The sequence below is a fragment of the Sorex fumeus genome, unplaced genomic scaffold (assembly GCF_029834395.1).
Source record: "Sorex fumeus unplaced genomic scaffold, SorFum_2.1 ptg000055l, whole genome shotgun sequence".
NCBI lineage: Eukaryota > Metazoa > Chordata > Mammalia > Eulipotyphla > Soricidae > Sorex > Sorex fumeus.
In genome coordinates this window covers 1,560,754-1,583,217 of record NW_026606112.1, presented here as the reverse complement: position 1 = coordinate 1,583,217, position 22,464 = coordinate 1,560,754, and the positions used below count along the sequence as shown (strand labels likewise).

The window sequence follows — 22,464 nt, the reverse complement described above, 5'->3', positions numbered from 1 at the left end:
AGGAATTTATCTCTCTTAATCTTATTTTGTGGGGGAGGAGGTGTGGGGCCGCACCTGGCTGTGGTCAGGGATCTCTCCTGGTGGTGCTCCAGGCACCTTTTGTGGTGCCAATGATTGAACCAGAGCTCAAGTTTGCATGCCAGGCAAGTACCTTACCTCTTTTACTATCTCTCTGGCTCAATTTAAAAAAAATTTACTATGTGTGCTGTACTTTGAACAAAATCTTTGAGGACTGGAACATGTATGTGATCAGTCGATAACTGTCCTCTAGAGAATATATACTCAAAACAGTTTATCAATGACTAATAAGGTTAAGTCACAGTGATGATCTTAATACTTCTGTAAGCCACAGACAGGTAGGAATAGATTGAAAGATATAAGCAAAATCAGAATATTTGCAAATAAGGGGGAAAATAGCTTTTGACACCCAGAGATCCTGCCTTGAAAATAAAAGTACCATTTGGGATATTTAGTGTCTCTCTGAAAGGCAGGAAGTGTCTCATGTTTTGCCAGGAGGCACCAATAGTTTGGAAGCAGATTAATTACTGCTCTGTCTTTGATCTGGTTCTCCTAGTTTACAGTTGCTTATTCACTATGGGGGCGGAGGAAGGGGCTTGCATGCTAACGAGACTATGCCTGTTGAAGCTGAATGAGAAAGGTGGGAAATCACCGCAACAGAAGAGAGCATTTGTTCACCTCCCTTTGCCCTATCGCTGAGAGAATCATTTCCCTTCTCTCATGAAGAAAGCACACATACCCAAGTCTGAAAAGTACCAAGAGCCTATTTAAACTAAGAGGTTCGCTTTTTGAACAAAACACGGCTCCTAGTACATGAGGTGTTTTTTATTTTTAAATTTCATTAAAGAAATCATTTCACTATTCATGGAAACACATCTTTTCATGGCATGGGGCGGGGGTATCCAAATTCCTTCCTCCCAAACATGAGGTGTTTGGGAGGAAGGAGTTTAGAGTGCAAGGTACTGTGATGACAATGTCCAGAAGTGACCACTAGGGGGGTATTAGGCTTATACCCCAGTATATACACTTAGGGCAAGGCTCACACTGAAATTTCTGTTTAGCTATGGCAGGCTATGGGCATCTCTTTGATTCCCAACTTGGGCACATCACTGGTCCAAACAAGCAAACAGAATATGTAAATAATGCATATGCACATGTACACCTGTATACACACACACACACACACACACACGAAAGGCAGATGGTTTACAAGGCACATGACTGGGTACCTGGGACACTCTCCAATTTCCTGCGGAGTTCTTCATTTTCTTGCTGTAGAGAAATGACCTCCTGCTCCAGCTCTTGGCATCGTGGGCAGTAGCCTTCCTCTTCCTCCTCCTCTTCCTCTTCGGGCAGGGTGGAGGAGGATGGGTGGCCATGGGATTCGGATGTGGCCGGTGAGGTCCAGCCCCCTAATGTATGCACGGGGGAGGTGGACAGAGGGTCGCCCTCGGCCAGGTGGCCATACTCACTGATAGAGGAGGTGCTGGCAGTGGGGAAGCTTCCAGAAAGCAGGTAATTCTGTAGGGAGTCTGTGAAAACCCGCAGGAAGGCTGAGGTTTGCTGTTTCCTTTGCATATATTGCATCTCTATGTCTAAACTGTCTGAGGTCTGACTGTGGACTCCTTTCCCCATGTGGCATGGCTCCTGTCTTTCGGGGTAACTTGAGCCTTCCTGTTTGACGAAAGAAATCATGGATGGGGAGTGACTGGAGTCCAGAAGTTTTCCTCCACAGTTTAAGAGGCTAAGGACGCGGCTACATTGCTGGGCGAAAGCATCCAAGATCATACGGCTCTCTGTAAACAAAGGGAAGACGTGTCAAAACCGACCAAGGTCACTGGGCAGAAACAAGGGCTAGGGAAGGGCGGCGAATTTAATTCAACCCTCAAAAATATTCTGTTGGGGCTGCAGTGATAGCACAGCAGGTAGGGCATTTGCCTTGCACACGGCTGACCTGGGTTCGATTCGCAGCATCCCATAGGGTCCCCTGAGCACCACCAGGAGTAATTCCTGAGTACAGAGCCAGGAGTAACCCTTGTGCATCACCAGGTGTGACCCAAAAAGCAAAAAAAAAAAAAAGTTTTGTCAACAGAACAACACATCATAGAGATGCCTCCAGACCTCGCAACAGGCTGTGTCATCAAGGGCAACCCAGAGCTGGGTGGGTGAGTTCCCCTCCCGACCCCAACAGCGTGCCCGCAGCCAAAACCTCCAGAACTCAATCACCACTGTGCTCAAGGCCACTCTCCACAGGCTCGGATGAGCCTCACCCATGAGGGCATCTATAGAAATACCTGGTACATGGAAACCAAGACTGAGAACTCCAGACTCAACGGAGTTGAGAATGGGTGACCTCCCCCCATCTCCGTATGTTTTGGGTAACTTGGCAGTCTCGCCCACAAAGCGTCTCTGGTGCCACAGAATCTCATTAACGGCCAGACTTGGCAATAAATCTCAGAAGAGAGCACTGAATGTGACACACCATGGGATGCCTCCAGACCCCACACCAGGCTGTCTCATCAAGGGCAACTCCGAGGGGGGTGGGTGAGTTCCCCTCCCCACCCTAATGGAGCCCCAGCAGCCAAAAACCTCCAGAACTCAATTGCTCCCATGCTTGTGGCTGCTCTTCACAGACTGGGACGAGCCTCACCTATAAGTGAAATCTGCTGGATAACTGTATTTTAAATCTTAGGATTTTTTTTTTAAATTTTTATTAGTGAAACACCATGAGGTACAGTTGTAGACTTACAAATTTTTGTGCTTGGGTTTCAGTTATACAATGATTGAGTGCTCATCCCTCCACCGGTGCCCATTCCCCACTCCAATGCTCCCAGCATCCCTCCCACCCCCTCCCCATCCCACCCCAACCCTGTGGCAGGCAGGGCATTCCCTTTTGTTCTCTCTCTCTCTCCTTTTAGGTGCTTTTGTTTGCGAAAGAGGCATTGAGTGGCTATCATGTTCGGTCTGTAGTCTATTTTCAGCATGCATCTCTCATCCTGGGAGGGTCCTCCCAACACCCGTTACTTGGTGCTCCCCTCTCTATCTGAGCTGCCTTCTCCCTCAGTATGTGTGCCTGGCCTCCAACCATGGAGTGAACCTCCTGGTACTTATCTTGGCTATTCTTGGGAGTTAGTCTCCCAATTTGTTACTTTATATTCCCCAGATGTATGCAATCTTTCTGTCTGTCCCTCTCTTGCTGACTCATTTCGCTTAGCATGATACTTTCCATGTAGTACCACTCGTATGTAGATTTCATGACTTCATCTTTTCTAACAGCTGCATAGTACTCCATTGCATAGTAAATCTTAGAATTCTTCGAGCACTCTTTACACCACTGATATAACAAGAGTAGCACACCACATTTCATGGGGTTTAAAGTAGATGGCAATCAATCTTAGGGGGAAAAAATATATATGAACACACAAGGCTCAACCTTTAACAACATGTTAGTAATCTCTTATAAGAAGGGCTTAATAGCGCCTGGGTGAAATACAAAAATTTTCAGACACTTTCCTCTAAGGAAACTTCTTGGGATCAGTTTTAGCAGATTTATACCAAGTAATACAAAAAAATTACTTCGGTTATGCTTTGGGGGTAGAGTGTGGGATTCAGGATGGAAACATTCAAAATATCAGTGGTGGATAAGTATAATGGTGGTGGGATTGGTGTTTGAATATTACAAGAAAACAATTAGTAGTGGGAACAACTTCATAAAATTTAAAAAAATTGTTTTGTTCGGGGGCCAGAGCTGGCACTGCTCAGGGCTTAACTCCTGGCTCTGCACTCAGTTATGTGACTCCTGGTGGTGCTCTGGGAAACAGAAAATGCTGGGGATCAAACCCGGGTCGGCCACATTGTACTATGGCTCTGATGGGAACCTTCAAAAACGCTTTTGAAAAGTTTCTATTTCTACTCTCTATGAATCTCCTTTTAATACCTCGCCTGGCTTCCTGTTCCGCAGTGTGTGTGTGTGTGTGTGTGTGTGTGTGTGTGTGTGTGTGTAGGGGTGTTAGACTGGTGAGTGGCCCCAGCTCCCTCCTCTGTTAAAGGGTGGGGCGGGGGCTCTGGCACTGTCTGGTGATGGCCTCAGTAGCACCAGCTGGCCAGCACGGCTCCGCACTCAGCCCTTCGGCTTCATTAATATCCTTACTCTGATGAATCGAGCCAGCCACTGCAGACTCAATTCCTCATTGATAGAAGGGCTTACAGCAATCATTACTTCTATTTCTGTAGTGCCCTCATGCCCTTGCTATTAATCAGCTGATACAATTCCCTGCCGAGGAAGTTGCTCCTCAGTGCAAAGTGGAGAAGAAAGATAAGGCTTTCAGACGCTCAAGCTAGATCCCAGAGGTAAGACAAGGAGGCGACCTGGGCGGCAAATGGCGACTAACTAGAAGGCACATTCGGGGTCTCTATGGTCTGTCTTCAAACTCTCTGCCCCCTTGTGTCTCTGGTCAAGGCCAGCGCACATCCAGATTTCCTCAAGCAGTACCGCCTCCTCAGGTCATGCCTGGTGGTCTTCCAGGAGACCACCCTGTGTCCTAAGGGAGCACGGGCCAAGAGTAGCCCCCCACTTACACAGACGCCAACTCCAAAGCCTTGTAACAGCCGAGTGGAAAGCAAAAAGGGAGCAATCAGTTCGGTGCAAAAATCAACCAACCCCCCTTGCCCATGTGGTGAAAGTGTGATTTAATGTCAGTCTGAGAGTGTGGAAAACTCACTCTAAATAAACTCATCACGAGGTCGAATCTCAGCTTTCCTGACCACTACTCAGAATGGGCTCTTCATAAAAGAGACAAAATGGGCTCTTCATAAAAGAGACAGAAGCCCGTTTGGGATTTTGTTTTGGCAATGTTCAGGGTTCACTTCTGACTCTGGGGTGTCAGAAATTGAACCCGGGTTTTGGCTGCGTGAGAGTCAAGCTCTCTGGCGGCTATGGCTCTCCACCCATCTTCCCACCGCATGAGCAGGCATCTCCCTTCCTCCCTCTCGCCTCCACAACAAGGAAAACACAATACTGGAGACTTTTGTCAACAACTTGTTTGGGACAGAAGTGTAACTAGAGACTTGCTATCTCTGAAAATGTTACTTGACTAAGGGTGTTTTCTCCCCCTGGGGGCTCCGTCTGGGTGGAGGATGCTGAAGTGGGAATGCCTTGGCCAGGTGCCGGAAGGACCAAGGCCAGAGGGAAGGTGGTTTCAGGGATTCTATTCTGTGGTGGAGGAGCAGAGTAGCTGCAAGGAGAAATCAGTTTCCCCAGCAAATCCAGGCCTTAGGATCAGTGCAAGCCCACTTCATAAACTTCCTGCAGTACCCGGATGTATCAGCATTGTTTTTTACAATTCTGCCACAAAGTACCTAAGATACAGGAGGGGCAGGGAGGCCTGAGTGTCCTCCTCTGTGCTGTCTCAAAACACAGGCTTATCTTCCCTCCCAACTATATAAAATGTTGCCATGTCCCCCAGCTCAAGAAAATTACATTTCAGAACACACAGGCCGGCTGTCCTCAGCACCCAGAACAGTTTGTACTTTTCCTGAGGCCAGGAGGTGTGCACGAGCAAACCCAGGAAACACTACCTGAACCTGCAAGGACCCCACTGGACAAGTGGTGTCAAGATTCCCAGGGTCTCCTCAGGGTAGGGGAAGCAAAGTTCCCCTCCTTTGGCCGTTCTTGGGGTGCATCCACCCTCCTAGGGGCAGGACCATCTTGACAGACAGAGTGCGGGGTGGGGGAAAGGGGGGGATGGACCGAATCCTCCACCCCTTGCTTTCCCCAAGATCCAGAAAGGTGGCATTCAAACAGCTCTGCAGGCCTGTACCACCCTCTTCCCTCAACCTTGCAAAGACCCAGCAGCAGTCTTCAAGGAATCTTGGCAGTCTTCACTGAATCATCCCTCCTTTGTTATGACCTTGTACAGTGACCCTTCTAGAGAAGGGAGGATGTGTCTGGGGGTGGGGGTGAGGCAAAGAGAAGGCCAAGGGCAGATGGAGAGCTCCGTGTTGCTATTATTATTATTTTTATTATACTTTTTGGGTCACACTCGGGGATGCACAGGGGTAACTCCTGTCTTTGAACCCAGGAATTACTCCTGGCAGTGCTTGGGGGACCATATGGGATGCTGGGAATCGAACCCAGGTTGCCCATGTGCAAGGCAAGCGCCCTACCCACTGTACTATTGCTCCAGCCCCTGTTGTTGCTGTTATTATTATTATTGTTATTATTATTAATTGCAGCTCCAGTAATCAAAAACCATACTATGAGCAAGTTTTGTCACTGAGTCACACCCTGCAAGTTAAACCTGGCCATTGCAAAGGTGACTTTGTCAGGGTAGTTTGACAGCATGTTATTTTCTCTAGCACTTTTTAGAAAACAACTACATGCAAGTCTAGTCATTCCAAATTCCACAAAGATCAGACACAGGTCTGTATTTTCTTTTTTGTTTTGGGGCCAAACCCAGCGATGGGCTCAGGGCTGGCTCCTGGCTCTGTGCTCAGGGATCACTCATGGCAGGGCACTGGACACCAGACACAGTGCCAGAGACTGAACTAAGGTCAACTGTGCAAGGCAAGCCTCTCACCCCTGCGTTATCTCCCTGGTCCCACAGGATAGTATATATATATATATATATTTTTTTTTTTTTATGCAGCTGTTCTGAGTGCAGAAGAAAGGAGTAAAACCTGGGTGGACTGCTCGGTGGTTGGGAGGTCTAGAGAAGCAGCAGCCAAGATCAATTGTGTGCTTCCTCCAAGCAGGCGCCTGTTACACAGTGGAACCAGCAATGGTTCTGCTCTGGGCATGGGAGGATTGAGCTCCTAAAAATTTAAGCAGACAGATTTTAAATACTAGATTATATTTTCACTATGACCAAAATCCGATCAACTGAACCATGCAAGTAGAAGGTTGAGGGAGGGTGGGTGTTCTGAATCTCACTTCCGGGTTTTTGTTCTTCTTTTTTTTTTTTCTTAGTAAAAATCAAAGGATGGTATTGATTGGGAATCTTCAATTCTAGCACCCTAGCAGTTTTCATTCAGTTTAATCCCATAATCCCATTCAAGACCTGAACTTGTATTTACTGTTTGCATTTTAATCAGCATCATCCCAACTGATTTATAGCTTATACACCTTTAGCACAACCTGATGAAAGGAGCAAATATGAAAGAAAGGCTTAGAATTGAATTGTCTTGAAAGAACTATTTGAATATATCTGCTTGTTGTCCCACAGAACACTCAAGTTTTGATCAGATTGATAAACCACATTAGGGTATAGACTTCCAAGAGGAAAATTCTGACTTAGGAACAAGCATGGTTTATTTTCTTAATTGAAGGATAAACCTGTACTATGTTGAGAAAAAAAACCCATTATGTAATATACTACATTATGAAGATAATGTATTAAAGTGCACTCAGAATGTCAGAGAATACCATCCAACAATTCTTGCCTGCAGTTTTTTCCAAATGCTTTATTCTGAATTTGTATTCAGGATTGATAAGTGCTAAAATAACAACAGCAACCCTGGCTGTTGAATTGCGCCTCTTCTTTGGTATCTTAAAACATTGGAAGAGTCTTTAATATCAATACATTGTCGAGCGATGAAAAATATTACCATTACTCTTGGTGAAAAACAGCCAATCTTTCCACTTACTACATAATGCAGTCAGAATACTTTAGCTTTCCAGACAGAATATAATTAGAAATGCAAGGACTGTGTGATGCCCATTATCGCCAAGAAATGGAGAAAAGTTCTGTTTTCATATGAACACAATTGAATGGCCACTGATCCACGATTCTTAATGAGCAAAGTGTGAACATGTGTTTTGAATTTTTAAAACTGTTTTGTCTCCCATGTACCCCCTCCTTCTTCCATCACAGAATGTTCCACTTAAGGGCCTGAGAGATAGTACACAGGGTAAGGCACTTGCCTTGAATGAGGTTGACCCGGGTTCGATCCTCACCACCACATATGGTCTCTCAAGCACAACAAGGATTGATCCTTGAGCACAGAGTCAGAGTAAACCCTGAACACCGATGGATAATGGATACAGCCTCAACTGCCCCACCTCCCGCCCCCAGAAGAAAAAAAAACCCAGAATGTTCCACTTAAGAGACAGCAGGGAAGTAGAAAATGTGCATTTTACAAAAACTAACTACTTTATGCCTAACCTCTCAAAAATGAAATGCCCGAGAATGCTAATAAATCACCATCAGCAAGCACTCACAAAATGATCACTTCTCACTCATTTATGTTGCTTTTTGTGCAGGCGGTAGGGTATAGATAAACTCAAACCCCCCAGTTGCGCCTAGTCTGACTCCCAAATCTGAACCCCTGATTATTTTTTTAATTAAATTTCATTGCTAGAAATTCTTCTGAATTTAAGTGGTTTAATCCATCCTTAATCTGATAAGTGACTAGGAAGAGGGATGGCAACTTGGCAATCAAATACAGGCTCCCCACTTTAATGTCCTTCTTTGTGAGTAAAGCCTTGAATGGGATTTGCCCATCAGAGCATATCCCCAAGAGTATTCTGTTTCTAAGAAGGAGATCACAGTCGTTGAGATTAGTGGTAACCTTTTGATTTTAGTCCAGTGAAGGGTGAAATATATTAATATTAAAAATGCAGCAGTCATAAAAAATTTTTGTGACCTAATATCACATCTCCATATACTCTCTCTACCAAGAGGATTCTCGACTAGTTCAAAATAGAGGATTCTCTGGAAATATTCGTGTAACTTCTTTTTTAAGAGGAGACTTCATGGCAGAGGAAATAGAAGTCAGCAAATGAAAGCGTCACCCTTGTCTTCAATCAATGAACTATGCCTTTTAAAAAAAATGCAATCCACCCCCCACCCCTTAATGGCAAACATCAACACCGCGAAACAGAATGCGATTTTTCTAAATAAATAAATCAATGATGTGTCAAAAATTAACAGATGAGTTAATATACTTGGTGCTATCAAAACCAGATGGTGCTTCCTAATATTCATCCTGCTCAGTCAATCCCTGAATATTTTCTGGACCATCGGTATATAAAATAGGATGCTGCTATTTGTGATGCAAACAAAAGCAATCATGCCTGCCAAGCACATACTATAACAGGCAGCATTTCAGCTCTGCTAGACAGAAAGTAATTAGAATGCTTTTAATGTCCAAAAGAATGATGCTGATAGGCTGCCACAGATGTGTAGATTTATGAATATTTATATGGTGGTTTATAGCTGACACTTTTATCAGTTGAAGAAGATAAAATATCTGCCTGACTCAAAAGCTTGACAGTCAGGTTAATAAAATCTCATTAAAGAGAATGACCTATGCAATTATATAGGATTTATTGTAATTCATTTTTGATTGTACTCTGCTTAAAGATGCAATTTCCCATTTCCTGATGCCAAATTTAGGCTGCATATCAAGATCTACGTGGGCTTTAACTCTAAGCCTCCCACAGAGGAAAAATATGCCTTTAAAACCATTGTATATTATCCCTTTTAAGGAAAATTATACTCTTCATGAGGTTTTATAAGAATGTGGGAAAAATCTAATTTTAATCACATATTTCTCCTCTCAATGGTTTATGGACCTTAATGGCAAGGAAGAGTCACTTCAAACCCTTTCATCTTTCACCACCTTGACTCTGGACTCTCAGTTATCTCGCTTCTCTCGCCTGATTCACTTTATCACATGGGTCTTTTGAAGAGTTTCAATAGATGAGGCAACCCTCCATATTTCAGTAATACTGGGGGGGTGGTGGGTGAGCTCAAGCCAGACTCTTCCCTAGACTCAGAGGGGTGAGGGTGGGGCTGAAATGGTCCCAAGCCTGTGCCCAAGCTCATTGGTTCAAAGTGGAACCACTCATTCCTCCAGGAACCAATCAGCTATTCAGGTTCCTGTCCCTCTGGAGGCCATTTACATCACCCAGACTGCTAAGACATGGCTCTGTCCACCAATAGGCAACATCATGAACACAACTCCTAATTCTATTTTCTTTTTGGTCTGTGCCTTGACTATTCTCACTGCATGGGAGAAACCTACCATGCTTTTCCAGTCTTTCCAAGAAGCTCATGACATCCTACCCTTGGTACCATCAGGCACGTTGCTCCACCACCTTCTCCAAGAATGAAAAAGAGAAGCATTGTGAATAAAGAGAACTAAGAAATAGAGAGCACTGACAGGGTATCAACAAAGGCTCCGTTCACCTATTTAGATTCAGTGAGGGTGTGACTTCCACATGAGGGCAGAAAACCAACGAAGTATGACACTGAAAAGCACTGTAAGAAAGTACTTAGGAGATGGGGCTGTGACTTAGCAGTACAGCACTTGATTTCCATGTGTTAGGCCCTGGGTTTGATCCCCATCACTGCAGTAAGCAGCAACAAAAAAATAAGAGAATACTTAATATGAGGTAGGGAAACCATACCAACTTTCACTTTATGAACTCAGAGTCAACAGGGAAGTTGCCAGGCTGCAAGGGAATATGAAAAGGAAAGAAATTCTTGAGCAAGAGGGGGGAAAAACAAGTTAAAACGACAGAAATGGAAAAAAAAGAGGAGGGGACAGATTCTCATGAGTATGAAACACTGGCAGACAGCAAGATGTGACTAAGACAACTGGACCAAGAAAGGGAGAGCCAAGGAATCAGGAAAATAAGAGAAAATGGAAAAAGGGCCCAAACTTCTGAAAAAGAAAAAGATGTAGCAGAGCTGGGACGCAAACAAGGACATGAATAAAAAAGAAGGGAAGAAAATAATTAAGATTCCATACAGAAAGCACGCAAAATATTAAGGAGAAAAAGGGAAGAAAATAAGGCAAACGGGTGAGTAGACTACTGGAGAAACATAAAAGTAAGAAAATAAAAAAACAACATACAGAGAGAAAACCGGGGAAACGGAACCAACAAGACTCCCCACACAAATCAGGACACCTCTGCACAAACCCCACTCCAAGCCATGGAACATCTCCAACAGATCAGGAAGGTATGACAAAACAAGTCTTCACTATAACCTGTAATTAGATTTTCTTTCTCAAAACCCATCCTTCATGTGTCAAAATATTGACAAACAGCCCAACGGAGGCGCCGGCACCTATAACTCATTTACAGACAAAGCACATTTAGGATGAGAAAAGGCCTTTAGTTCACTGACATGCATTATTGGGTGGGTGGGTGGGGTGGGCTCCGAAGTGCCTGCGAAGGCCTTGGCAGGAACTTGAAAGTTTTTAGTTCTACCCAAGGGATAGGCGCGGCCATCACGTCTGGCCCAGGGACTTTGGGTACAGCCCCCAGGCCAGGGCCTTTCCCCGCCCCCAGCACACCCTGCCCTGCAGCGGACCGGCTAACTGCCTTTTTCGGGGAAGGGGAGGGCCATCGGGCCCCTGGTCTGGTACCCCAGGGCGGGCGCTGCGCACCAGGCCTTCCTGCAGGTCAGAAGCTGAGGGGCTCGGCAGGAGTAAGGGGCAGCAGTGTCTATTCAGCTGGGGCTGGAAGCCGATGCGCGCTCGGGGCCCCCGAGCTCCGGGGGTGCGGACAAGCGGGCCGCGGAGGCCAGCGCCCGTGCCTGGGCAGGAGCGGGCAGCCCGGTGCCTTACAATCCCGGAGCTGGGACGCTGGGGTGGCAAAAGCGCAGTGAGACCCCGAGAGTAATGGGCAGAGGCAGCGATGCCTTCCCGAAACACCAGCGCAGAGAGCCTTGGAGTCGGCCGACCGGAGCGTGCAGAGCGCCAGGATCCGCTCCTCCTCCCGCCCCCCCCAAAGGAGTCAAAAAGCAGATCAGAAGGCACAAAAGTCTCGAGAAAGGAAAAAACACGCGGAAGGAAAAGGGGCGAGCGTCTTAAAAGTGGGGCGGGGGGAAGTGAGCTCCCGGCGGGAGTGAGCTCCCCCAGTTCCCGCTATCACACTCCGGGGGGGAGCGGGGAGGTGGACGCTAGTGGCGCGTGATCCCAGCGACGGGGACGCCTCCCCGTCTCCCACCCAAAGACACCCCGGCCTCCCGGTCGCCAGCACCGCGCCGGCTGATCGGGCTCCAACGCGGCTCGGAGCGGCAGAGCCACCTGTTAGGCTCGGCGCGCGCGCCGTCTGTGCCCGAGACGCGGTGGCCAAGGCTGCAGAAGTTGCAGCCCGCGTCGTCGCGGGGCCTCTTCTGGGGGTGCGCCCCGACCCGCTCGCTCTCCGTGCGCGTGAGAGCGCGCTGGCCGCGGGTCCCCAGCCGCCCCTTCCGATGCCCCCCGCGCCCCGACAGACAGACAGACACACACACATGCCCCCACCCCCGCCCCGCCCGCCCTCCGCTGCCGGAAAGTTGCGTCCGAGAGAGTTGCGGGTACCTGCGCTCAGCTCCAGGCTGCAGCCGTCGCCGCCCGTGCTGCCGCTGCTGCTGCTGCTGCTGCTGCTGCTGTTGCAGCTGCTGCTGCTGCTGTTGCTGCTGCTGCTGCCGCCGCCGCCGCCGCCGCCGCCGCCGCCGCCCGCGGCCACCGCCGGGCCCGGGCCGTACCTGACGACGGCGGCGAAAGACGAGGACGACGAGGCGGCGGGGGCCGCGGGCGGCGGCGCCCCCGAAGTCCGCAGGTGGCCCTGGGACGCGGCGGGCGTGCAGGACGGTGACGACGAGGAAGCGGCGGCGGCCCGGCCGGGCCCCGGGGGGTAGGAGCTCTGCGCCGGGAACGGCGGCGGCGGCGGCGGCGGCGGCGGCTCGCTGCTGCTGATGGAGACGGCCGAGAGCGGCGGGAAGGGCGGCGGGGGCCGGACGTGCGGCAGCTCCACCAGGGTGGGTCGCTCGTAGCGCTTGGCCAGCGCCGGTCTCTTGCTCGGGAAGGTCTTGAGGACGCTGTAGGGGCTGCGCTGCTTGTAGATTTTGGGCACGCTGGGCCCCTCCTCCGCCGGCTGCATCTCCTCCTCCATCCCGCGCCCCCGGGCCGGTGCCCGCTCGCACGCCCCCTCCTCCCCGCCGGGCGCCGGGCTCCGAGGGTGCCGCCGCCGCCGCCGCCGCCGCCCGCCCGCCGGCGCTGCCCGGGTGCGCGCGAGTGGGAGGAGGGTGTGTGTCGTGGGTGCCGTGGCCGCCGTCGCCGCCGCCACTGCCGCCTGTCGCTGAGGCTGGCATCGCCGGGCCCCCGCGCGGGGGGCTGCCGCCCGAGCGCTGATTGACAGGCGGCCTCGCCAATGCCTGGAGGGAGAAAGGAGTTCAAGAGCAAGTGTTTGGGGGTAATATCTGCTAATGATAATGGGGGGCGGGGCCCTGGGGAGGGCTGCCCGCCGGTCGGTGTTTGGGGGGGGCGTGGGGGGCTCCGTGAACCCCGACGTGGGGGCGGAATGTGGAGTGGGGTGTGGGGAAGCGGTGAGCCAGACTCTGAGGATGCCCCCGGTTAACAGGTGACCAAGGTGGGGTCTGGCCAGGGTCAGAGCACCCCAGATGCGGGGGTCCTCCCTCTGAGATTCTGCTGGGGCTGGGGGTGGGGTCAAGTGTCCAGCTTCGGAGAAGAGGGTCTCCAGGCCACCCGTCCAGCTCGACTTCCAACTCTCAAGGTTGCAAGTAGGGGTTGGGGGTAGCTGGGTGCGGGGTGGGGGTTGGAATTAGGGCCAATTCTTTCTCTGTCCTCCAACCCCCTCTCTACTGTCTTACTGGGGGGTGGGGTGGGGTGGGGAGGCAGTACTCACCCCATCATCAGAAAAGAACATCTCAACTCAAGTTGCTCCGCTGTGTTGGCGTGGCCAAACTGCTGGGGGTGGTGTGGGCGGGGGGGAAGGTCTTGAGCTCTCCAAGGCGGCGTGGCTTGGGAACTCTCGTGCGGGTGTAAGAGGGCACGGGGCTTCCGATGTGCACCTTCTTTCTTTAGTTCCCTCTAGGGGCCCGGAGTCTGCATAACAGAATCTTTCCCCTCCCATCACACAGATGAGAACACCGAGGCCCCAGTGACTAGCACCTGGAGGCAGATGCTTCTTGGGAAGGTGTGCTGGGACCTGACTCTTGAAATCTGATCTCCTCACTTGTGTTTGGAGAAGGTAGATTGTGCAACTGAAGGGACCTCCTCGGTGACCTGAGCTGGTGAAAATAACCTTGGGTTATTTTCAACGGGCATGGGCATTTAATGTATTTATATGCTTGCAGCCAGTGACTGTGTCTTGGTCTGGGCCAAGTCAGCTGGCCTTCTCCTAGTGCAAAGCTCCCTGGTTTGGAGGTGTGCCACGGGGAACAGGTGTCTTCTAATCTAACCTGACCTGGCCTCTCCCAGACATCAGTTGCCAGTTCCTTAGGCCAACTCCAGCCCTATTCTCCCCACTGCCTCTTGATTCTCCAGAGTAGATTTCCTTGATACATGACCCTGATTTATCCACTCCGAAGTTATTTCTCAGAACTTTCCATTTAGTCCCTGTGAAACTGGCCTGTTTTCTTCTTTTGGGGTTCTAGTCTTTGGCCTTTCATTTTCCCAGATCTCCCTTTGGAAGCCTTTTTCTCTCAGCTAGTTGAGCTCCTGTGTTCCACCACCCTAGATCACCCCCCCATCCCTGTCCCCTGCAGCATTTTCTGATCTGCTGTGGTTCCCCCCTTCCATTTATTAGAGTTGAAATAAATAATGCCATAAATAAAAGTATTTGGGAGTCCAGGAACTGTCAAGGCTGATTAGGGCATAGAGGACATTTTCTTTCTCATTATGCAAAAGCATTTCATGGGGAAATAAAAGAGGTTTCATTGTAACTCATGCATGTCATATTTCAAGGAATTCAAGATATTAATCATATTTAACATTATTTGCAACGTTTCTCCCTGGCTTCTGAAAACTGCTAAATGAGGACACGTGGATCATCCGGGAAAAAGGAGACAGGCATGAGAGGGACAGTTAAGAAATAATGAAATGCTGGTGAAAGATAGGGAGAGAGAATGAGATGCCAGAGATGTTTCTGAGGCACATAAGTGAGAAATGGGGGTGCTTCTTCTGAGAGAGACAGCCAAAATGGAATGATATACTGGAGGAAATAAATGATAACAAACTCTCCACACTTTTCTTTCTATAAAGCTGTTCTGAATTTTGCATCAAAGTATTTCCCTCCCACTTTATTCTCAGATAATTTGCCAGTAGTCCTGGCTTTTGAAAAGAGATTTGGCTGGTAGTACTGTGGTGAGAGGCTTGGAAGGGAGAAATTCATCAGCTCTTTCCTTAAAGATGAAAACTCTTAGACCTGGGAACTTTCTCATCCACTCAGATCTTTACTTAAACACCCAAAGAAATAGGTAACAGTACTTCTGTCATATTTCACCACCTGGGAAGATATGGCATCCTCTACATCAAAGCGATTGATTCCTGGGGCCAGTGATCTAGTGCAGGGGTGTAAGGTACTTGCTTTGCATGCATTTGATCCAGGTTAGCTCATAGCTATTGCTTATAGTCTCCCGGCACTGCCAGAAGCAAGCCCTGAACTAAGCCAGCCAAATGTTGCCCAAAAAACAAATAAATAAAAATTGGTTGCTTCTGGGCAGTAGGTAGGGTCTTGCCCTGAATGTGGTCAACCTGGGTTACATCCCTTGCACTCCATGTGGCTTAGACCAGAAGTGATACCTGAGTGAAGAGCCAGGAGTAAGACCTGGGTACCGCAGGCTGTGATCCACCCCCACTCCCTCTTTCAGTACCCAAAGTGGTTGATTCTAAGTATAGAAATAATAAAATTAATGGTTTCACAATAACAACAAAAAGCCCCCAAAGGAAAAATCCCATATATTTAAAAATAATGAGCTTCCAGATCTTGAGTCTATCAGTCACCTGCTTCTGTGTCCATCAGCTATCAGATAGTGACAAAAAATCTTTAAGGTTACCTAGGATGAAATCTTTGTAAGGATTTACTCTTATCTAAAGACAAGACAAAACCAAAACAAATGACAAAATGCTAAATTACAAATTACAAAACACACACACATACACACACACACACACACACACACATACACACACACATATCCCAAACCCAAACTGAACTGTGAACTTCTAAAGCCAATGGCTATTTATGTACTGGGTGATTTTTTTTTTTGATTGGCAGCCTGTCAATTCCTTGAGCCAGGCAGAATATAGCTTTTAAATAATAACTCAGCCATGGGAAATGCTTTTTATTGCACCAATTTCAATGATATTTAATGAGCTTCTGATTGACTGTTTGATCTCCCAATGTTTTGTGCTACTTTTAATTCATTTCGTATAATAGGGAAAAAAAAGTAATTGGAATAAAATTTTGTGACAAGATAATGACCTTCCACTTTGAAATTAAATGTCTGATTAGCTTCAACATTTTAATGCTGAGATGATATTGCAGCAAAAACAGGAGTGTGCACACAGTCACTCGGGAAGGAAAGCGACGAAGGAGTTCGCCCTTGCCTTTCACATGGCTGAGACAGGGTGTGGTCGCAAGAAGCTCAGAGATGTGTCCTCCTCTCGGAGAGTGGCTCTGCCTTGCCTTCTGGGATGGAGCCTGTGCTCACAGCCTTCTAGGACCCTGTGAATGGTTTTATAAACCATCCATCAATAACCCCAGGAGTGGGACCCTATGTGCTTCAGCAGCGTCAGCACTCAGGGATGTTCTCAGCAAATACTTATGGAAAGCCCTTTGACGCACTTGCTGCCATTCTAGGTTCTGGGAGACATAATAAGGAACCCAATCCCAGAATTCTTTTATGGAACCGGGGTGGGTAGACATAAGCTAGTTAGCTGTCTGTTTGGAAACAGTCAGTTTGGGTTATAATCAAAAAGGCGTCTATTTGAAAATAGAAATTGTGATGGTGGGTGCCTTGGAGCATGCCAGGGAAGAGCCTCTGGTTACTGGGGGGCTGGGAGATTGCACATGGGAGTGAGCTTCATGAAAGTCAAGCACTTCTACCCCTCCACACCACCACCCCCACTATCTCTCAGGCCCCAACCTAGGAGAATTTAAAGCTTTCTTTTTGCTTTTTGGGTCACACCCAGCAATGCACAGGGGTTACTCCTGACTCATGCACTCAGGAATTACTCCTGGCAGTGCTCAGGGGACCATATGGGATGCTGGGAATAGAACTCTGGTTGGCCACATGCAAGGCAAACGCCCTACCCACTGTGCTATTGCTCCAGCCCCGAGTTTTAAGCTTTAAGCAAGGGAGTGATCTAGGTAAGCTCAAGATATCAGTTGGAAACTTATGGATTGGTTGACAGACATCTTCAGGCATAAAACTACAAGGAGGAGACTTTTGTGTCAATCGGTTGGTGACCCTTTTGTTTCCTTCGTAATCTTTACTAAGGGGAGAACAGGCAATAATTATTCGGTTTTTGTTATGGGGTCAACCTGGCAGTGCTGAGGGTTGACTCTCAACTTTGTGCTCAAGGATGAATCCTAGTGGGGCTCAGGGGACTATATGCAGTGTCAGGCTTCAAACCAGGCTTGGCCATGTGCAAGGCAAGTACCTTACCCCTGTACCCTCTGTCTGGTCCCTGTGTTTTTGTTTTTGATTTTGTCTTATAGTCTTAAGGAGGAATCACTAAGTAGTCAATGTTTCACAGCAGCAGACAAGGAGGGAATCAGGATGCTTGCTCTTGCCTTCCCCTGGAGTCTCAACAGGGCCACCTGAGCACCAGATGGAGTGAGTCTGACTCTCAGTTCTACACAACTAATGGAACAATATTGATATATTTGTATAACTCGCATATTTATCTCAAGACCTTCAGTATGTAAGACAGCTATCAGTCTGTGGCATACACAGATATACAGCACTGAGTGACTTGAGAAGACTTCTCGGAGAATCCGGAACAGACCTCTGAGAACACCTGCTCTGAGGTAGAACCTGGGGGTGAACGCAGGAGAGGAAGTCGGCATGAGGAAAGCAGGTCAGGCCTGGGGGACAGCCCATGTGGGTGCGACAAGGCAGCATGAAACTGGCATCAACAGTGGGCTGGCAGAGGATAAGTCCTCTGGGCAAGGGCCAGAATGAAGAGATGAGGCCCCAGAGGCACCCAGCAGATGTGGCTGGTCAGGACCTTATATATCTGAGGAAATGGTTGGAGTTTAATTTGTCTATCTATCTATTTATTTATTTTTATGGACTTATTGTGAGATACAGTTACAAAGCTTTCATGTTTGAGTTTCAGTCATACGATGATTGAACACCCATCCCTCCACCAGTGCACATTTTCCACCAGCGATGTCCTCGGTTTCCCCCTCCTCCATCCCACCCCTCCCCTGCCTCTTGGCAGACAATTTCCGTCATACTCTCTCTCTACTTCGAGGCATTATGGTTTGAAATACAGATACTGAAAGGACATCATGTTTGGTCCTTTATATACTTTCAGCACACATCTCCTATCTCGAGTGATCTCTCCAGCCATCATTGACTTATGATGTCCCTTCTCTGTCCCAGCTGCCTTCTCCCCAACCAAGGAGCAATCTTCCTGGCCCTTGTCTCTACTGTCCTTGGCTTGTTAGTCTCATATTACAATATTTTATATTCTACAAATGAGTGCAGTCATTCTATGTCTGTCCCTGTCTTTCTGACTCTTTTCACTTAGCATGATACTCTGCATGTCCATCCACTTCTAAGCAGATTTCATGACTTCATCTTTCCTAACAGCTGCGTAGTATTCCACTGTGTAGATGTGCCAAAGTTTCTTTAACCAGTCATCTGTTCTCAGGCACTCGGATGTTTTCAGGATTCTGGTAATTGTGAAAAGTTCTCCAATGACCATACAGGTGCAGATGTCATTTCTGCTGTGCTTTTTTTGCACCCCTGGCATATTTTCCCAGAAGTGGTATTGCTGGGTCATATGGAAGCTCCATTTCTAGTTTTTGAAGGAATGAATGCCCATATTGTTTTCCAAAAAGGTTGAACCAGTCAACATTCCCACCGACAATGAAAGAGTCCTTTTCTCCCTACATTCACATCAGCACTGGTTGTTCTTGTTCTTTTAGATGTGTGCCAGTCTCAGTGGTGTAAGATGTTATCTGATTGTTGTTTTGATTTGCATCTGTTGGAGTTGATTTTATTTAATTTTGATTCCCCTTTCCCTTCCCTCTCATGACATTGTTCGGATAACTGGGGAGGGGGTTGGTTCACACTCATTCTTGGTTCCGGGCCTCAAGCATCAGGTTTCTATGCTTGCACCCTTGACCTAGGTACTCCCCAGGAGTCATACTTCTTTAGTCTGCACTTGTGTAGATGCTGTCTGGGTTGTCTGAGATTTAAACTCCTTTAGTTGTGGTGCTCACACATTCTGGTTGGTTGTAGGGCTTGCCAAGGGTCTTTTCAGCTCTCACACATGTGCTCATCAGGCTTGCATTCCTGGCCACAGTGCTCACATATATTTTAGTTGCAGTATTTGCTGGAGGGTGGGGTGTCTCACCATTTATTCACAGTGCCTGGTGCACCTAGTTGCAACTTGGTCTGAAGTCAATTGGGGCACAAGGATCAGAGATGACAGAGAGGCCAGAGACCTGCACATGTGGTAGCACCTGTATTTGAACTCTTGTTCTCACATTCACAAGATGGGAACTTTGCTACTGAGCTAAACCCTGGGCTTGATATTTGTTTCAAATGAAATGGGAGACTTTGAGGGGAGGTAAGCTGGGGGAGTGACGTGACATAACTTCCTGGAAAGGTCATTTTCAGGAAATGTAGCTTCATGACTCTCATTCAGACTCCCTCCCCCCCAAAATATTAAGGATTTGTTTTTTTTTTTCTTTTTGGGTCACACCTGGCAATGCACAGGGGCTACTCCTGGCTTTGCACTCAGGAATTACTCCTGGCGGTGCCCAGGGGACCATATGGGACACTGGGATTCGAACCCGGGTTGGCCGCGTGAAAGGCAAACACCCCACTCGCTGTACCATCACTCCAGCCCCATTAAGGATTTCTTTTAACTTGCTTATCGTCCTCTGTATTCAAAGAAAAAATTTGAAAAAGGACAAATTGATGTGAAATAAAAGGACATTGAATTGAATGTGTCAGTGATTTTGGGGGATTCCAGGGTAGGGCATAGGGGAGTTCTTCCATTCAGGCCAATTTGGGCAGCTTTCACCTAAACTTCCTCCCCTCTTCCCTTCCCTTTGCGGTGGTGGTTGTCTTGCCGTCAGGGGATTGCATACTTGGTTGTGGGCTGCTGGTGTGTGTGTGTGTGTGTGTGTGTGTGTGTGTGTGTGTGTGAGAGAGAGAGAGAGAGACTTCCTGGTTTATTCTTTCCAGGATTTGAACACACTTGCTGGAAGGGCACAGGGGATGACACACTTCATGCAGGGATGTGGGGTGATGCTTGGGATGGAATTTCAATGCAGGGGCTCTATCACCAAAACCCATTCCCCAACCACTTGCATTTCCAGAGCTGTGAACATAGGGATCAGGGTTCATCTCAAACTCCTCTTTTAAGCATTGCCAGTGTAACCCTGGAAACCCACCAAGTACTTCCAGGTTAACCCTGGCAGACTGACACTGTGGGAGCATCATCGAGTCCTTAGGGAAGATTCACTGACTCAGTTGGCCAAGTATTGCTAGGAGGGATCCTTAGGCCTCCTGAGCACTGGTAGGAAGGTTTCCCCTAAATAACAACAAACAAAACTATAAACAGAGTTCAAAGATCATGAAAGAGTAAAATTAGATAACCGGGCAGGTGTGTTATATGAGACAGTGCATGCGTCTTATGCATAGTTTTCACTGAGATGTAATTTCATTTTCTACAATTCTTTTTTTTAAAAATGAAAAATATTTTTCTTTTGCCTGTGTTTGTCTTTGGTACTTTAGGGTTATTCCAAAGCATTGATGGGTAGCGGTGCTCAGGATACTAAGTGGTGCCAGGGGTTGTACCTGGTTTTTCTACATGCAAAGCTTGTACTTGAGTCCTTTGAGTTCTCCTGGCACTGGCAAAAACCCGTCCTTTAGAAATAACTACAGAGTCACCAGAAACTGTAAAGAAAGTACAGAAGGGTCCCAGATAATATTTATTCATCTCCTGCAATGGGTGCATCTTACATAACACTAGCTCTATAATGGAATGGTGAAATCTATGGCATTTTCTGTGATTTTTCTACCTAGTTTAATGCTTTCGAGGCACAGCACATTATTTCTCCACCATTCTGGTTCCCCCACCTCTCTCTCTCTCTCTCTCTCTCTCTCTCTCTCTCTCTGTGTGTGTGCGCGCTTGTGTGCATGTGCTTGTGTGTGTGTGTGTGCGTGCGTGTGTGTGTGTGTGTGTGTGCTTGTGTGGAGGGTGACCATTAGTGTTGGGTTATAAACACCTGTGCTCAGGACTTATATTCCTGACTCTGTCCTAAGGGATCCTTCCTGGTAGTATTCAAGAGAAGTTACATGGTGCTGGAGATTGAAATGGGGTCAACTGTGTGCAAGGCAAATGCCTTAACTCTAATGCTGTCTTTCTGGGCCTACTCCTCTTTATTGTTGAGTAGTGCTTCATGGTATGACTCTCCCTAGTTTGTTCCACTTTTCACCTATTGTGGAACATTCAGGGTATTTTCAATTTGGAACAATTACAGATACAACTTCTGTGTGCATTCTGTGCCAAGTTTTATGTGGATCTAAGTATTTTCCTCTGGGAGTACACAGATGAGAGTTGTTGCTGGGTCACTCTAAAATGTTATAGAATTTTTTTTCTGCTTTGGAGACCATAGATGGAAGAGAATCAGGTTGATCACAGGGAGACAATTTATTATTAGGGATGTGGCTCAGGGCTAGAGCACTTGCTCTGAGCATGGATGTTTATGTTCCAAGACCAGCACATGAAGAGGACCTGGGTTTGATTTGTAGCACTGCAAAGACCAAAGCAAAAATCAAAGGAACAAAAGCTAAATCCTTCTGGCTGAGACCACTTGTTTTCCAGATACAGGTTAGGAGATTCATTTAGTATGACGTTTGCCAGAGTAGGCAATGCTGTGTCCCACTCAGGAGCACTGGAATGATCCAACAGATAGTGGTAATCTTGGCTGCAATTAAGCAGACAACTTTCTGTTCACTGAAAGAAAATAGATGTTCAGGGGTCCTTGGGTGGACTTTTTTTCTTGAAAAGGGTACTGCAGGTTAACAAGTTTTGGAGCCTCTGTTTGGAACTAGAGTTGGCTGCATGCAAGGCAAATGTCTTAATCTCTAGACAGTCTCACTAGCCCCAATTGAAAAAATGAATAAGAGACTTGAGGATTGGTGGTGGATTCTTGGGAACCATCCTTTTAAAGAGTATTGGAAAGGGATAGTCATTTTCAACTAACTACAAGAAAGCCTTTTTGTTGTTGTCATTTAATTTGTGCCTCACCCAATAGTGTTCAAGAATTAGTTACTCCTGACTCTCTGCTCAGGTTTCTCTAAGGACTATAAGTGGTGCTGGGGATTCAAACCTGAGTCAGCTGCATATAAGACAAATATCTTAAGCCCTGTACTATCCCTCTAGTCCCCTAATTACTATTTACCCTCTCTGAAATATGATTTTCCGTTCAATAGAATTTAAAAAAATCTTTTAGTA

The 22,464-nt window shown here is 47.4% G+C and overlaps 1 protein-coding gene and 1 long non-coding RNA gene across 2 annotated transcripts in view; one reads left to right on the top strand and one right to left on the bottom strand.

The window, feature by feature from the left end:
* Positions 1–12,975, bottom strand: part of BEND4 (BEN domain containing 4) — a 36,315-nt gene extending 23,340 nt beyond the window's left edge. Inside the window, exons 1-2 of the mRNA XM_056125540.1 lie at positions 12,331–12,975; positions 1,248–1,814 (exon numbers count right to left, since the gene is read on the bottom strand). Of these exons, the coding sequence (XP_055981515.1) occupies positions 1,248–1,814; positions 12,331–12,904 (1,141 nt within the window). The 5' untranslated portion in view covers positions 12,905–12,975. The remainder of the gene's footprint in view (positions 1–1,247; positions 1,815–12,330) is intronic.
* The window catches only part of LOC130033946 (uncharacterized), a 154,311-nt gene continuing 144,523 nt past the window's right edge, over positions 12,677–22,464 (top strand). Inside the window, exon 1 of the long non-coding RNA XR_008794029.1 lies at positions 12,677–12,770. This is a non-coding gene — a long non-coding RNA (uncharacterized LOC130033946). The remainder of the gene's footprint in view (positions 12,771–22,464) is intronic.